Source organism: Hibiscus syriacus, unplaced genomic scaffold (genome assembly GCF_006381635.1).
Source record: "Hibiscus syriacus cultivar Baekdansim isolate YM2019G1 unplaced genomic scaffold, ASM638163v2 tig00111427_pilon, whole genome shotgun sequence".
Taxonomy (NCBI): domain Eukaryota; kingdom Viridiplantae; phylum Streptophyta; class Magnoliopsida; order Malvales; family Malvaceae; genus Hibiscus; species Hibiscus syriacus.
Genome location: NW_024063088.1, coordinates 3,839,608 through 3,857,562, shown reverse-complemented (window position 1 = coordinate 3,857,562; position 17,955 = coordinate 3,839,608). Strand labels below are relative to the sequence as shown.

Below are 17,955 nucleotides of genomic sequence, written 5' to 3'. Positions count from 1 at the left end.
ATATGTAATTATAGCTTGCATGAAATAATACAATATTAAGTTGCTAGACACCAGAGAAAGAGACTGCAACTTCTTATTATAGCAGTTGTAATTTACGGACATTGATTAGAACTTTCCGGTGGAAAAGGTGTACTAATCACAAGGAGCATTCTACTTCTAGAAGAGATATATTATATAACAGGAGATCACTAGGGTGTTTCTTTCCCTCTCATTTACCTACGTACATACATAGACATATTATATAAGATCGAACTGCTCATTACACCATGGAGATTGTTTTCATCTTAATCAACCCTTTCATGTCATTGACAAAGTGTTAGCTTTTTTTTTACACACTTTCAGCTATATTTGGTTTACAACTTTCACCACATGGAGTCCATGTTGAATGGTTGCTCATGTTGTTGTTGTTGCTGTTGTTGTTGTTGATGCAAAGGAACTACAACCTTGGAAGAAGAAGCTAAATCTGTTGCGTATGGAGGGATATTAATCCCTTGTGTTGACGACAGAATCGAATAATCCATAGCTGTAAAATCTCTTGGTTGAAGATTCCTAAGCTGCAATGCCTTGAGCAGAAAGGAATTCATGGAAAGATTAGGGTTTAGAATGGTGGAAGGCCAAGAGAGAGACGATGGAAAGCTTGCTGCTGCTCCAAAATCCAGGTTTAAGTTCATGGGATTCACATGAGCAAGGTTAACAGTGTTACTGTAGCTGGGGTTTGCAATGCCCCTGGCATTGATATTCAAGTTTGGTAGCTCAACGTCGCCAAACTCATTCACGATTGAATTTGCATCACATGGAGATCCAAGCGATGGTTGAGAGGATGAACTTGGCTGGGGTTTCTTCAATGCTGCACTCTTTTGGAATACCCTACACACCACCCATTCCTCCTGTAAAAAATTAATAATCAAGGATTGAAAACAAGGCATGACGCCAAAAAAAAGTATCATACCGATTCTATTAAATAGTCATTTTGATCCTTATTTTTGTTTTCTTTAGAGTATTTTACCCCAATGTTTCATTTTAAGGCAAAATATATCCGATTAAATAGTCACTTTAGCTTTTATTCTTTTTTCTGAAATATTTTTTCCTCCAACATTTTATTTTAAGATAAAAATATCTCTATTTCAAGCGTTTATCGTTTGTTGACTAATGTTTTTCATACATTGAGGACTTTGTTACACCAAATAAAACATTGGAAACCAAAATGCTCAAAAAAAAGGAATAGAGGCTAAAATGACTATTTAATCAAACATTAAAAATATTTTTTATCATACCCATAATTTAGGCCATATATAATTAAAAAAGTAAATTATCCATTGTGTCACTCACTTGTTTACTTTATTTCATTTTTGGTTTTCCCATTATTTTTTTTCAAAATCATTCATATATTATGTTTTATTTATGTTTTGGCTACCCACCGTTAATTAATAAAAAATGTTTATGTGGAATTTTTTAATTATTTTTTCAATTTCAATATAATTATTTTTTTATTAAAAGAAGGTAATGTATGTTTTTTCTTAGTAATTGGGTGTTTAATAAAATTTCTTAATATTTTTTATTTTAAATTTAATATATATGTTAGATAGTTTGTTAAGTGTAATAAAAAATACAATTTACAAGTAAATTAATTTATTTTTTACTCTTACAATTCAATTCTTTTAATACTTGTTATTAGAGGCCTAATTTCTATGTTTAAACGACCAAAATCTCAAGAACATGTTTCTATCATTATGTCTAAAAACAATCATTGGAAATGCTTGGACGAATCAAGTTATTTATTGATAGGAAAAAGAAAAACACTTACCTTTGTGGCTTTGAAAGGGTTTTTGTTTTCAAGTCTATATTCATGCATGACCCAATTACTTTTCTCACCCTTGGGGGCTCTTCCCTTGTAGAAAACTAGGGTTTTCTTCATCCCAACAAGAATGCCGCCTGCTCGGAAGATCTCCTTGTCTTTGCCGGTGGTTTTCCAATACCCGGCTTCGGTGGCTCGGTTTGTTCGAAGCCCAGTCGGGTACTTCCGGTCTCTCAAGTTAAAGAAGTACCATTCTTTCTCCCCCATTGATGCCTTGGCTGCATTTTATAACTCTTCCATCAGTCATCTTTGTTAAGCAATCATAAAGTATATGCATGGGGAACAAAAGTGTTTTGTACTCAGAATTTGCGTATATAATCTTAAACAAATTTAAATAATTCACCGATCATAATCTTTTCCTTTCAACATAAGTAGACCTTATTTGCATAATTAGTAAGTTGTTCCCAACAAAAAGCTCAATAATTGTTATCCAATAGAAAGACAAAAACAAAACTTAATTCTTTGTTAAGATATTGTTGTACCTCCTCCACAACACTTCTTTTGTCATTCCTTGGCTTACTAAATCCCGAATCCTCCAGAGTTCCATACCTTCCGGCCAGTTATAATCTTTTAACATAACCGATGTCAATCTCATCACTCACTATATCTATTATATGACAATCAAATCTATTTGCCTCGCTGATTTACAAATTATCATCATCACCCTAGCACTGACAACAACCAACATTAAGGGAGTACTTTTTGACTCTCTCTCACTCTCTGACGATTCTTCATCATCTTCTTCAGTTCATCTATTCTCCCTTTCCCCTCCATTGAGTAATTATACAAGACTCTCCGTCTAAATTAGGAGTGAATCGTCACAAACTACCACAGTCCATTTCTACCATCAACCAACATTAAACTCGAAAATTATTTAAGGGCAACAGTTATTAAGTACTCCTCAATTGCAGCAGTCTCAATCTCAATAAAAAAAAACACCTTGAATAGTCTCTAGGTTGATTAATAATTGTCTGATTTATCAACCAAAAGAAGTTTAAGGCATACCTGGAAGATCCCAAGGTTCAGATTTATTGAGATCAACATCGACAATAGCTTTGGAAGTGAAGCTGATATCGGACACCTTGTGGGAAAGATAGTAAGTGATGAGTTCTTCATCTGTGGGATGGAATCTGAACCCTGGAGGCAGATTCTCCATCCTTTTTCTTCTTGCTGAAACCCTAAAAACCAATTCCCAAAGCTGATATGACGCTATAAAAAAGAGCTTATAACATTAAATGGAAGGAAATCAGAAAAGGGTATCGTGTACTTTATGTTCTATAACTTCGCTCTTGAAGAAGAAGCAGCCATGACTAAACTTTTATTATTATTTATTATTATTATTATTATTATATTATTATTATTATTATTATTATTATTATTATTATTATATTATTATTACAGCTAACACTTTGACAAAAAACAAGCTGCAAGAAAAATACTTGGTTTTGAAAATTTACACCAATGGTACTGTACAGTGAGAGATGAGTTAGATATATAGATGGGTGGACTTGCTGATTTGTCACTGAAGTTTTGAAATAGTTACTGAAAATGCCAAGCAATTGTAGCATTGACTAATGGAGAGATTTGTTCAAAGTGTATATGTGTGGAAGGGGAGAGGTTGAGTCTTTGATACACTCTAGGGTTAGAGATTTTGTGTGTATTTAATTGTTGTGTGATATTCTTGCCTAACCACCTTCACCCATTTTTACCCACCCAAATCTTAGTTCCAATGGCCTTTACATTATAATAAGAAACGGACGTATGATTTTATGTCAAAGGTGTTAACTAAGAGAATGAAATTACAAAATTCCAGAAGTACGAAATTTGATCATTAGTGAAAAATGTAAAACAAAATTAAATTATATAAGAATTTAAAAATTTTAGAGGTACAATCGCACCTAACACCCCTCGATTCATCCATGATTATAATCATCATCTATTATATTGTCATCAACCCCTTTCTAAAATGTCTTGGTTGTTGAGATTTTTTATTTGCTTTTCTAGTATCAATTTGTTAACAAAATCCTAATGTTTATTATCATTACATATGATGGATTAACTTGGTGTCCCATGATTCCATAAATGACGATGGCATGTTAATATCTTTAATAGTATCTCTATCTCATGCTTACATTCTCCCTCCAAATTCCCTTGGGGTCTATGTTCTATACAGTTGACAAAAATATAATGAGTATTTAATCTTCAGAAAATTATAATGATTTAGAGACTTTTTAAATTAAAACTCCATAAATATATTTATTTGAATGCCATCTGACATATTTAAACGACTTTAAACTCTAACCACTAAATCCTAAATTCTAAATTATAAATTTAAACTCTAAATAAAAAAAATAACATTAATACAATTCTACAGTGAAATATATTTTTACTGTAAGTATATAAGATAATAATCTTTAATCTTATTGGCTATCACGTATTTAATTTCTATATAACCACTTTTTTATGAGAGAAGTGTTTCATTAATTTCTTTTAGGAGACATTGTTTAGATGATAATGGAGTTTCATTAATAAACCTCTTCTTTAAGTAAAGTCAGAGGTTTGAATCACGACATTTGTAAATAGAGCAAACTGAGTTGGGAGATCACCCTAGAATGGTTTCTGCAAAATCCGATCTAGATTAATCAGTCAATAGATCGAATACCAATAATTAATTTAAGTAAAGTCAGAGGTTTGAATCATGGCATTTGTAAATAGAGCAAACTGAGTTGGGAGATCACCCTAGAATGGTTTCTGCAAAATCCGATCTAGATTAATCAGTCAATAGATCGAATACCAATAATTAATTCAAAACCTAAAATAAGCCTCTTCTTCTCAATACTGTATAGAGAAAATAACCTCAGTGACCAAAAATCCCATATAATATACGATTTTAACCAACTTTTTCCGGATTTGCCAAAATGACCAACAAAATCGCAATGCGATCGCTAATTCGCAACGCGATCTCCATTATCGCAAATCAGTTTCCAGATTCGCAACGCGATTATGACTATCGCAATGCGATTTTCCAATTTTGCGTTGCGATTTTCCCAATTCGCAATGCGAATAAGTAAATCGCAATGCGAATTTGGAAAATCGCAATGCGATACTAACTATCGCAACGCGATAATACAAAATCGCAACGCGATACTGACTTTCGCAACGCGATACTGACTTTCGCAACACGATTCTGACTTTTGCAACGAGATTCTGAAAATCGCAATCATCTTCAAAATCCCAATCACAACCGGCTTCACCTTTTGGGACTGTTAACTTAGGTGATTTTTAAATGCAAACGTTGTATTATGTGTATTTTATGTGTGCACTTTTAACATTTTCAGTTAGGCATGTATTAGTAACTTGAGTTTGAACATTGCTATGATCTGTTCAGTTGTTATCACTTATTAGACATTCATTTGACTATCGCAACGGGGAAATCGCAACGCGAAAATGACTATCGCAACACGAAAATGGCTATCGCAACGCGAAAATGGCTATCGCAACGAGAAAATTGCAATGCGAAATGAAAATCGCATTGCGATTTTCTCGTTGCGGTTTTTATTTCGCATTGCGATTTTCATTTCGCATTGCGATTCTCTCGTTGTGATAGTCAGTTTTGTGTTGCGATAGTTTGTTTTGCCTTCAACATGATGCAGATTGAAAATCAACAAATCAACTATTACATTTCAATCAATTAAACAAGCACAAATAAGAATTATGTACACATCAATTAAACAAATCAACATTTACAAATCATTTTTTACAAATCAATTAAACAATCAAAAAATAATAATAATTCTTATTTCCTCATCAATTATTGAATCAATGAATCAACTTTTGCACCCGTACATCCATTTCACGCAGCTCACTTAAGGATTAACCTGCAGAAACCAAACATTTGCTCAAACAAGACTTCCTACACATCTAAAACCTACAAACAGCAAATTATTGAATTCTAGGTACTTAACCAAACATTTTCAAACAAAAAGGAGTATATATGTTAACAAAACTTGCATTTGACTTACCAATTAACAATGGATACTTTCATAACGCGGATGCAGGTAGGCAGCATCTCGAATATATCGCTCTAGCCATATAATGCCGAAACCACAAGCCTACTGTAGCTCTATCTCTATCGGTGGGAGGTCTGTGCTTCCCGTCGTCAAACACGCCAAGCACATGCATACAAGAGGACCACAATCCCCTCTGGCTCCCGGTGATTGTTGTGGCGCGGTCTCGTCTCTGACAACTGTGACATTGAACTTCTTTGGCTTCTTGTGTCCAGAATGAGTCCAATAATTAATCCCATCCAAGAATTTAGCCAAATGAGAGCTCCATCCCTTGATAATATCTCTCAAATCAGACAGTGATATGTAATTTATCATGCTGTCATATACTATTATCTTCAGGGATGGGAGCTGAAGTTGGACGAGAAGCCAATAACGACGTTCCAAAACAGGGATAAACACCTGCAATCATAAGTAATAATTCATTTATTTGCGCACTTATTTATGAAAACCTTTAAAAAATTTAAAAAATAAACACTAACCTTATCGACCTCCCACCATGCAGGATAAAGTTTAGCTTGTCCATTGCCCAACGAAAATGATTCATCTCGTTGATTCTTCAAGTGAACTGCGTGAAAAGCCGCCGGCATTATTGTATATCGCGAATTTTTTTTATTTTTCCTAAGCTTCCTTATTATTAGAAGACGTGACACCCACGCATCGATATGCTGTTTTACAAAAAAAACACATATATTAGTGAATTACATTAATTTTTAAAAAAATTAATCAAAATCATATATAAGACAAATATAAGACTTACCTCCCCATCGAAATAGCCACTGTCTTCAACCCCTAATAACACACCCCACCAAGACCGATTAAGCAACAAATACATCTCATCGTTGAGTTTGCTTATGTCAGTGTAACACCCTTGGCTCCGCTCATGTAGATAAAAATCAACTGCGGTCTTAGCCCAAAGGGTATTATCCAGAATTGTTTCCGGTAGTTGTCTCCTCTCCACTTCAGATACCGGAATGGTACTAGCCGGTAACTCATACGAGAGCCAACTCTCATCCATCATGTCCGGCAACGGTGGGGGTTTCTCAATAATTCAATATATTACCCCATGTGAATCGGGCTCTGGAATGGTGGAAGGGACCTCTTCAACGATGACAGTGGCCTCTTGAATGGTGGGGGGACTCTTAAGGGATGATAGGGGCCTCTTAAACGATTGGAGGGGACTCTTGAGGGATGACAGGTGAGTCGGGCTTCTTCTTGCGGAGTCTTCGCACCATTGGGGTGAACGGAGACGTAATAGCACGTGACGCCGTCTGATGCGTGAACTCCGTCGTGCAAGGAAAACCCGACATAAAGCATCCACCTTATCGGGCCGCTAAAAAAAATTAATACATAAATCAGTAAATAAACAGACATGATATTAAACAAAGACAAATATGTTTCAAACTTGCATTGTATTCACCCAAGTCATTATTCTATCATAGTTCACAAAATGCATCAGATAACATTCCAGAAGTAAGCACTTATATAAACATTTAAAAGGACAACATATATAAACATTCCAGAAGAAGAATAGTTTACTTTCGCAACACGAAACTTACTTTCGCAACGCGGAAATGGCTATCGCAACGCGGAAATGGCTATTGCAATGCGAAATGAAAATCGCAACGACAAAATTGCAATGCGAAATGAAAATCGCAACGACAAAATCGCAACGCGAAAATTGCAATTTTCATTTCGCGTTGCGATTTTGTCGTTGCGATTTTCATTTCGCATTGCGATTTTGTCGTTGCGATTTTCATTTCGCATTGCGATATCCATTTCCGCATTGCGATAGTCATTTTCGTGTTGCGAAAGTAAACTATTCTTCTTCTGCAAATTGAAACTTGAATGGATTGCATTACTTCAACCAAAAGACAAAAACAAAACCAAAAACAAATACTAACAAAAACAGTTTAGCAGTATTGGCAGCAACCGAATGAACTTATTAAGCAATCTAAGTGAAATGGTTAATCTAAGTGAAATTACGAGTAAATTTATCATCAAGTTAAATATGAAAAATCTTAAACTTACCTCGTTGCGTAGAGTATGAACCTCATTCTGCAACGATGCTACCATCTCACGTAGAGCGGCTACCTCACCGCGTAAAGTAGACACCTCAAATATCCAAATCTACAAACAATATAATAACAAACATTAGTAATTGTTAAATAATTACTTATAATTTTGGAAACATTATATAAAAATTCTTACCTTAAAGGCCCAAATAAAGCCTGTCAAAGTGTATTTGGAACCATCGCCATGCAAACTTTTTCGATCATCCAAGGCAGACGATAACTTATTCCATGTAGCTTTCCATAAATACGAGCCCCACGGAAACAGGTTCCACGCATTTAGGTCTTCTACCAATTTGATTAGATCATTCGGAATAGGTTGTCTGGCCTCTCTGCCTAAAAAGCCGGCATGCAAAAGTATTAGAAGGCATACTCGGACAACATCAACGTCATCCATCCGAGTAAAACCATCTTTCTTATTCAATAATCTCGTCAGGTCTTCCACGTGTAGATTCGGCCTCTCCAGCTCAGGAAAAACTCGGGATAACCATGATGGGCGGGTAATGTGTATAGTGTACCGACCTACATCATCGTGTCCGAAGCGTAGACCGGTGATTAAGCAAAACTCCTCCCGCCCAAAACACGTATACGCCGGTGGAAAATCAAACCATATCTCTTCATCATGACGTTGTATAGTATCTGGTAGATCGCTAGTCATGGTTTGAAGAAACAGGTGTGTCAACATCGCATCTCCACCGGGATGTTGTACTTTCAGCCATAGCCCGAAGCAAGTATCCTCAAACATTTTTCTTTGTGCATGTGAAAGCTTCGACGCAATTGTTTTGGCCAGGCTGACTTTATTTCTTAAGGTCAATTGAGCCGAATAAAAGTTCTAAAAAAACAATAAACATACTAAGTTAGATATACCAAAAACTACACTGTGAAGATATACCAAAAACAATAATAAACATAAAGAGTAGTAGTTTATTCTTCAAACTTAAATTTGCAACACTGTGAATTTCTTATTTGTCTTTGTTTTTTGGTTGAAGTAATGCAATTCATTCAAGTTTCAATTTGCAGAAGAAGAATAGTTTCTGAAAATGAAAATCGCAAGACGAAAATGACAATCGCAACGCGAATTTGACTATCGCAACGAGAGAATAAAATCGCGTTGTAATTTTGTCGTTGCGATTCTCGGTTGATTTAATAAGCAATCTAAGTGAAATGGTTAATTTATTATTGAAATTACCAGTAAACTTATCATCAATTTCAATATGAAAAACCTAATAATAATGCAAAAATTTCAAAAAGAAAATAATTAAAAAAACTAACCCTCGGTGGTTGATTTGGTTGATTTTCCATTTCTGATTGTGAGGGTGGCTCTGAGAGATGGAGATAGACGGATTTCGCCTGAGATGGGGACGGATTTCGTCGGAGATGGGTGATAGAGTGAGAGATGGAGATGGGACTGAGTTGTGATTTTAGGTTTTAGGTTATGAGTTGCGATTACGGGATATACTGTGGACGGTTCAGTGTTCCAATATATTAATATTCGTGTTTGGAATTTGAAAATAAAATACGCTTTGCGATACTAATGGCGCTTTGAAAATCGCATTGCGATTATGTATTATCTCGTTGCGAAAGTCAGTATCGCGTTGCGAAAGTAAGTATCGCGTTGCGAAAGTCAGTATCGCGTTGCGATAGTCAGTATCGCGTTGCGATTTTCCAAATTCGCATTGCGATTTACTTATTCGCATTGCGAATTGGGAAAATCGCAACATGAAATTGGAAAATCGCATTGTGATAGTCATAATCGCGTTGCGAATCTGGAAACTGATTTGCGATAATGGAGATCGCGTTGCGAATTAGCGATCGCATTGCGATTTTGTTGGTCATTTTGGCAAATCCGGAAAAAGTTGGTTAAAATCGTATATTATATAGGATTTTTGGTCACTGAGGTTATTTTATCTACTATATAGGGATTAGCTGCACTATATGTGTGAAATGATATCTCTACATAATTTATATAATTTAATACATCAATATCATGGGGATAATCAAGTCATTACTAATAATGAAATACATTTAATTGTAAAATTATTGGTAAGAATGGGGGATGACGTGGAATATTTGACAATGGACACTGCCATGGCTGCTCACAAATATATTTTAATTAGTGAAAAAGGATAATTAATAAAGAGTGGTTAAAAGGGTCACCAACCCGCACGACTGTATGTACGTATGTATGGTTGAAAGCATTTTTGTTTACACCTTTTCTTCCTTCTCTTCAAACCCTCTAATGTCATTCCTAACCCTTTTCTTTTTCTGTTCTTCTTCTTCAAGTTTTGTTTCTAGAAACACCAACTCGAATTATCTGAACCACTCGCGGATCTACACATATATTAAGATGGGTACTAAAATTTGATTTTATTTTTATATTTATTGTTTACTTTGTTGGTGGTGTATTTTCTGAAATTTTATTTATGGTCGTTCACACACATAACTTTTTGTGTCATTAACATATGTATGCTAAGGGGTGACACTAAAAATTTATTAAAGGGGTTAAAATATTTTTTCGGGAATATAATTTTTTAATTCAGGGACTGGTAAAAAAATTTATTTATTTTCTAAAAATATAATTTTTTTAGTATTAATTAATATTAAAAAATTAGTAGGGACTCAGGCTCATGTTCGTCCCTACAATGTTCCGTCCGTGTATGCTCACTCTCTTAAAATTATTTATATATCCACATAGGAATAGATGCATGATTTTATGTTAAGTGCGGACTTGTAAAATTTTATAGAAGAACGAAGTTATAAAGTTCTAGAAATGAAAACAAATTATCTATAAAAAAATATAAAGAAAATATATAAAATATATGATAATTTAAAATTTTCAATGAGAACTGCCCTTGATCCCTTCGATTCACCCCTCCATCCACCATTGACTCTGGTCAAATTTTAATCTTAATATCAATTAGAACTTTAAAATCTTGAATTTTTTTTGTTAATATTTAATGAGAAAGTTTTATTGTCTTTATAATCTTATGATTTAATATAATTAATTGTTGTTTAGATATTTAAGAAAAAGCATGAAACCCATTTTTAAGGGAGGAAGTGGTAAATGTAAGCCGTTTTTATGCATTAGTTTGGCATTGTCAGCAAGTTGTTTTCCTAAAAGCGTTCCGTCAATTTCTAGAAACAATTTTAAACAAATGTAAATCGGAGATTGAATCTCTTTGTTTATTTTTTAATTAATCACCGATATTTGTATATTAATCGATTAATTCAGATCGAATTTTGTAGAAGTTCATTATCGAAGCAATTCCCCTAATCCAATTTCTTTTATTCGCAAACATTAAGGTTCAAATCTCTGACTTTACTTAAGAAATCTAGTGTCACATCTTACTAAACTATTAAAATCTCTTTATTTATTTTTATATCATTTTAAATATTTAAATAAAAATATAATATCATTTTTCTACTTAACCAAAACAAACACGTGTCTCTCCTTATTCTTAATTCATTTTAGATATAAAAAATGAGTATAAACAAAACATAAACAACATGTTACGCGTTTAGTGTTGCTTTTAAGCCTTCAGAATATTATAAGATCTTCAAAATTCCTTAAAGCCTCTAAGAGTTTTATATCCTCGGAACAGTTACAACATTTTGACATGATCAACGACAAGTTCATGCAATATGCAATTTATTATTTGACAGCCTGATCTATATAGCTTACCAACCTACGAGCATATATCATGATCTTAAATCTAATATCAATATTAGAAGTTATTATAAAATCTTTCAGCTAAAATTGAGGAAAGAGATTTTGTCGTCATCTTCTTCCTACTTATGGAAAGCCATAAAATAAAAATTATCTACAATTCCACCATTAAACAACAAATACAAAAACATATATTAACGATACAATTTGAGGTCTGTTTAAAAATTTTAGAAGACTAAATTAAAATTTTCAAAATTTTTAATTTAAAAATAATTTTTAAAAGATGTTGATTTAATTAAAATTTTTAAAAATTTTGAAACTCAAGAAAAAATTTAAAAAATAAAGAAGAAGCATATTAAAAATAGTTAAAAATTTTAAAATGTAATAAAAAAATTTAATTAGATAAACCTATATTGATGTTTTAAAGGATTAGAGGTTAAGTTTTAAATTTTTGGGGCAGGACCCTTCTAGCCCATCCACCTGTTTGGATAATTAAAAAGTAGTAAAAGAAGGTTGACCAGCCCTTGTTTGGTTGAGGAAATTTTAAAATACAACTCGTTAATATAAGGTAAAGTTGATAAAAAATTGATTGCAAATAAAATTCTTATCAAAAGCGTGTTTTTTAAATTGAATATAATAATATTTTTTTGTTGTAATAACAAAAAATATTATATTTTCATAATATTTTTTGTTACAGGCCGTAAACGCTAACATTTTAGGTTGAAATTGACTTTTAGGCCACCGCACAACAAAAATTATCCGATTGGTTGAAGAGTAGAAATAAAAAGAAAACAAATTTATTGAATTTTCCAAATATAGGGTTTTATTGTATATTAATATAAAATATGTAAAATAATAAAAAATAATATTTTCAAAGACAAGTGACAGGAGATAATGATTGTTAATTGTTATTCAAGCATTTGTTTTTCTTTCATTGTCCCAATCCACATGTAGGATTAACGTAAATCAATTTTCCACTTGACAATAAAGATCAACGTAATTATCCAACAAAGAATATAGACATTCTTAGATGAGAAAACGAAAGAGTCGCAACGTAATTGTAAGGTTTTTATGATAATAAATTTCTATAATATTTTATTTAGATTAAACGATTAATAAGTTAAATGTTAAAAAAATAAGTATTTGATTTAGATTAATAGATCGATAAATTAAATATTAAAAAAATAAAAGAGAAATGATAACAATTAAAAACATATTAGTTTAAACTAATATGAGAGAAATGGTTAACTAGGGATGAACACAAGTTATGAACCAGACGGGTTCCAAATATATTAGTTTTTTTTATTAAAAATAGATTCAGATCAAATTTTTTGGATTAAGAGTTTGGATTAGGTCGGGTTCAAATTTAGGATAAAATTACTCGATCTAAACCAATCTGAAAAATAATATAATTATATTTTATATATTTAGAGATCATTACAATAATATTCTACTCTATATTATTTTTTAAATTAGATCCTTATTGTATCATATAAAATTAATTTTTTTAATATATATTGTATATGGTCGGATTGGATGTGGGTTTTATCTCAAAATATGAGTTGAGTTTCGGGTCGGGTGAAGCCACCCTAAACTTGAGTCAAATCAAATTTCGAGTGGAACATATATTTTTCTCAGGTAGGTCAGATTAACCGAAAACTCAATGCATACACATCCTTGCTTGTAACCACAAATAATGACATATTCCACATTTCATATATACATACTTGTATCTCAAGTAAAATAAAAGAATAAATAAAGAATGAATGAATTTAGATTAAGCTTTTATAGCTGCAGAACTTATAGGAATGGTTATTGAAATCGTGATGCACTTCATCATATAGCAAGGTAGAAAAATCATACGAATGGATTCATCTTCAAATGAAACCTCTTCTGGAAATTACACCTATTCCCTTTCCTTAGACATGCATCCTTATCTCGACTGAAAATACGACTTCAAAATACTTCAAATCGTCGTCTTCGGGAGCTTACACTCATTCTACTGCTTGAAAGGGGCGTCACGAGAATCTACTCACTCTTTATCCACCATAGCTAAAGAGGTCTGAGGTTTACGTACTTGTTGTCAGCTTTGTAGAGTCTGTTCTCAATGCGTTTAACCTCGTGCTGGTTTTTATAAGCCATTCCTTCGATGCTACCTTAGTCCAGCGAGAATAGAGCGTATACGACCTATAGGGTAAACATCCCAAAGAATACATTTGGTGTTCTCTATAGGGTAAACATGCCAAGAATATATTAGGTGTTCTCAACTTAAAACCAAAATGCAACACTAAAAAAATATATCAAAAGAATTGTGCATGAAAGAATGCTGACACCATTTTTGTATGAGAAGTTTGCGCCATAAAAGAACAAAAAAACTGGAATAAAGTTTCCCCACATCAATGCTTTGTTACCTACAAACCCAATGGAGCTGGTTGTCACTTCTAGAAATGGAACTCACATTGCAGGTGCAATGCAATTAAGTTTACGAAGTTGACTGAACCACAAGTGGAGTGGCAAAAGACTTTTGTTCAAATCTCCAGTTGACACCTCTCCCGGGTTCAATCCCTGAATATCACCTGTCCCTACCCCTTATCCCCACCGAAAAAATGTTTAAGAAGAAAATTGTGAGTACTCAAACAGTAGCAGGTTGAAAATTTTGTCAGAGTTGGAGAGGGAAGATGAGAGGGAGAAGACGAAGGACGAGAGATTGAAATCGAAGATGAAGTGGGAGAATTGGGGGAAATGAGAAAACAAGAGTTAGGGATTGAGATTGAATTGGGAAAGAGTTATCTGATGAAAGAGCATGGGAGGAGCACAAGAGGAATTAATACCTTAACCCAGCAGAGGCAGGTAGATAGTCTAATAGATCCGGGTGAGGAACGGGTAGCCCAGTCAAAAGCCCAATTCCTGTAATGATAACATAATTGGTTAGGCAAAGACAGACAACTGACAATTGATAGATTCTCTAATGCTTTGTATGTAAATAAAACGGGCATTGTAAACAGAAAATGATTATGCATATTATGAATGAAAACTGAATTCTTCATCTTCTTCTGCTTCTATTTCCTAAAATTCTTCATTTTATTTCATATTTCCCTCGAAATCTATTACAATTGGTATCCAGAGCAAATTGTTTCCTGGCAATTGACGTTGGAATGCCAAAGAAAAACCAAACAATGTCTGAAACACCCGATTTTGTTGCACTATAGAAACAACTTGAAGATTTGATGACCTTGGTTAAGCAATCCTAGGATGAAACTAAGATCTCTAAATGGTGAGAGAACCAAGAGGAGCGTATCACTGCCTAGGAGTCTAGAATGGCTACAAATCAAAGGTATGTGGAGGAACTTTTGAGGATCTTGACTGGCCAAAAATGAGATCAGAACCAGCCTGATGATGAATAGGTACAGACCCCTAATTCATGTAGCATGAGTAGGAAACAACATGTAAAGGTTACAGTGATTAATGACAAAACTAGGTTTACTTATAAACCTGATGAACCTGGGATTCTAAAGTCTAAACTAGATGAGTTGCATGCTCATATAACTAGCTTTAAAAATAATAATCAAGTGGGTGAGAACAGTGCTGTTAAGAACAATACAGTGGGATTAAAGGTGGATAAAAGAGGCACAGGGGGTCTTTTAATACTTCAGGAACTATGTGGCACATACCTAAGATTGAGCTACCTTTTTTTTGAAGGAATTAATCCAAGAGGATGGATACAGAAATGCCTTAAATATTTTTCACTATGTAGTATTGTTGATGAGCAAAGAGTGGAAGTAGCTACAATGTATTTAACAGGTAAAGTAGAAATTTGGTTTGATGGTTATATTATGCAAAAACATCATGTGACCTGACATGAGTTTGAGGCAGATCTATGTCATAGGTTCTATGATAAAGCCTTTGTTGACATAGTGGAGGAGTTTACAAAAATAGTACAAAAAGGGTATGTGGAGGAGTATTAGGACAGATTTGAAGAATTACAGCCCCACATGCTTTTACAGAATCCCACTTTAGGTGAGGAATTCTTTGTCTCTTTGTTTATTAGTGGATTAAGAGATGATATTAAACACAGAGTCAAGGCTCTAGACCCTAAGACACTATCTGAGGCATGTAGGCAAGCTAAGTTGTATGAGTTGTCTATTGAATTTGAGAGTAAAAGATTAAGACCATCTTTTAGAAACCCACTCTACCTAAACCCCCTACCTATTTTTAAGCCAAATCAATTACCATTACCACAAAAGAATTCATCCATTTTGCCACCAAAGCAGAACCTAATAGACTACAGAAGACAGAACAATTTATGCTTTAAGTGTGGTGAAAAATTCATTCCAAGTCATCAATGCAAAACAAAACAGTTGAATATGATGATTGAGGATGACACAGTTCTACCTTCAGAAATTTTACCTACTAATTCAGAGCAGCAAAATCTACAAGAGGAGGAGAGCTTAGAAATATCTATGAATGTCATCACTGGTGTATTGGCCATAATACATTAAGAATTCAGGGCACTATTCAAGGCAGACCATTGAATATTCTGATTGACAGTGGTAGTACCCATAGTTTTTTAATACCTCAGTGGGCTAATGCTGGTATTCAGGTGAATACACCTTATCCTTTGGCTATTACAGTGGCTAATGGACAGTAACTCTACAGTTCAACAAGGTGTAATAAGGTAGAATGGAAAATGCAAGGACATTCTTTTGTTCATGACTTTAGAATTCTAAAATTGGGTGGCAGTGATATGGTGTTAGGTGTTGATTGGATGAAGTTATTTAGTCCAATCTTGATGGACTTCAATAAAATGACTCTCAGCTTTGTACACCAGGATGAAAACATTGTTATACATGGCCAGCAACCCTCAAATCATTTGCAATAAATTTCAGGGGCTGCTCTATTAAAGATGACAATATCAGATTCAGCTATTTTGGGGTATGTGGTATTGTTAACTATGTCTGAGGATTCAAAGTTTGTTCCCGCAGTTATTCAACCTCTCATAGAAAAATACAAATCTATTTTTGCTTAACCAAAAGGCCTTCCACCTACAAGAAATCATGACCATGCCATTCCTCTTAAGCCTTATTCAATTTTTGTAAATCTAAGGCCCTACAGATTCCCACATAACCAAAAAGCTGAGGTAGAAAGGCAAATTGCTACCATGTTATCTTCCTCTATTATTCAACCTAGCAGGAGTCCATTTGCATCCCCATGTCTCCTAATTAAAAAGAAGGATAGTTCTTGGAGGTTCTGTGTGGATTACAGACAACTAAACAACATGACTATTAAAGATAAATTTTCTATTCCTGTTGTGGAGGATTTACTAGATGTGTTACATGGTGTTGTCTATTTTTCAAAGATTGACCTCAAATCAGGATATTAGCAAATCAGAATTAAGAATGCAGACACAAAACTACATTCAGAACTCATCAAGGCCACTATGAATTTAAGGTAATGCCTTTTGGTCTTACTAATGTCACTGCTACATTTCAGGCATTAATGAATGAATTATTTAGTTCATTACTTAGAAAATTTGTGTTGGTGTTTTTTGATGATATCTTAGTCTATAGCAGTTCTATGAAAGCTCATATTAATCATTTACTAAGAGTTTTGGAGGTGTTACAGGCTAACCAATTATTTGCAAAGTTCTCCAAATGTTTTTTTGGACAGACCCAAGTGGAATACTTGGGACATATTATTTCAGCTGCAGGAGTTGCTACTGACCCTAGTAAGGTGTAAGCAATGAAGAATTGACCTATTCCTAAGTCTTTGAAATCCTTGCATGGATTTGTAGGCTTAACAGGATACTACAGGAGATTTATTAAATATTATGGTACTATCAGCAGGCCACTGACACAGATGCTCAAAACAGACAACTTTAAGTGGAATAGTGCAGCTTTGACTGCTGTTGAAGATCTTAAAAGAGCTATGTGTATTGCTCTTGTTTTACCTCTCCCATATTTTACCAAGAATTTTTACTTGGAAACAAATACAAGCTCAGGAGGCATAGGTGTTGTTCTATCTCAAAATAGCAGACATGTTGCATATCTTAGTAAGGCTCTCAGTCGTAGAAATTCTGACCACTCTATTTATGAAATAGATTATTTGTTATTCTATTAGCAGTTTCTAAATGAAGACATTACTTAGAGGGAAATCCTTTTGTCATTAAAACTGACCATGAACCTCTAAAGTACCTATTGGAGCAGAAATTAACTTCTACAATTCAGAAGAAATGATTGACTAAGCTTTTGGGTTTGGACTATACTATTCAATACAGAAAAGGGAAATCAAATGTGGTGG

General features: G+C 33.8%; 1 protein-coding gene across 1 annotated transcript; it reads right to left on the bottom strand.

Moving 5' to 3' along the window:
- Window positions 1-362: 362 nt before the first annotated feature.
- LOC120163033 (NAC domain-containing protein 100-like) lies at window positions 363-3,094 on the bottom strand. Its single transcript, XM_039173061.1, has 3 exons — window positions 2,861-3,094; window positions 1,805-2,073; window positions 363-887 (listed from the first exon to the last, which is right to left on the bottom strand). The coding sequence occupies exons 1-3, from the start codon at window positions 3,009-3,011 to the stop codon at window positions 363-365; spliced, it is 945 nt and encodes a 314-aa protein (XP_039028992.1). The 5' UTR covers window positions 3,012-3,094.
- Window positions 3,095-17,955: the final 14,861 nt, after the last annotated feature.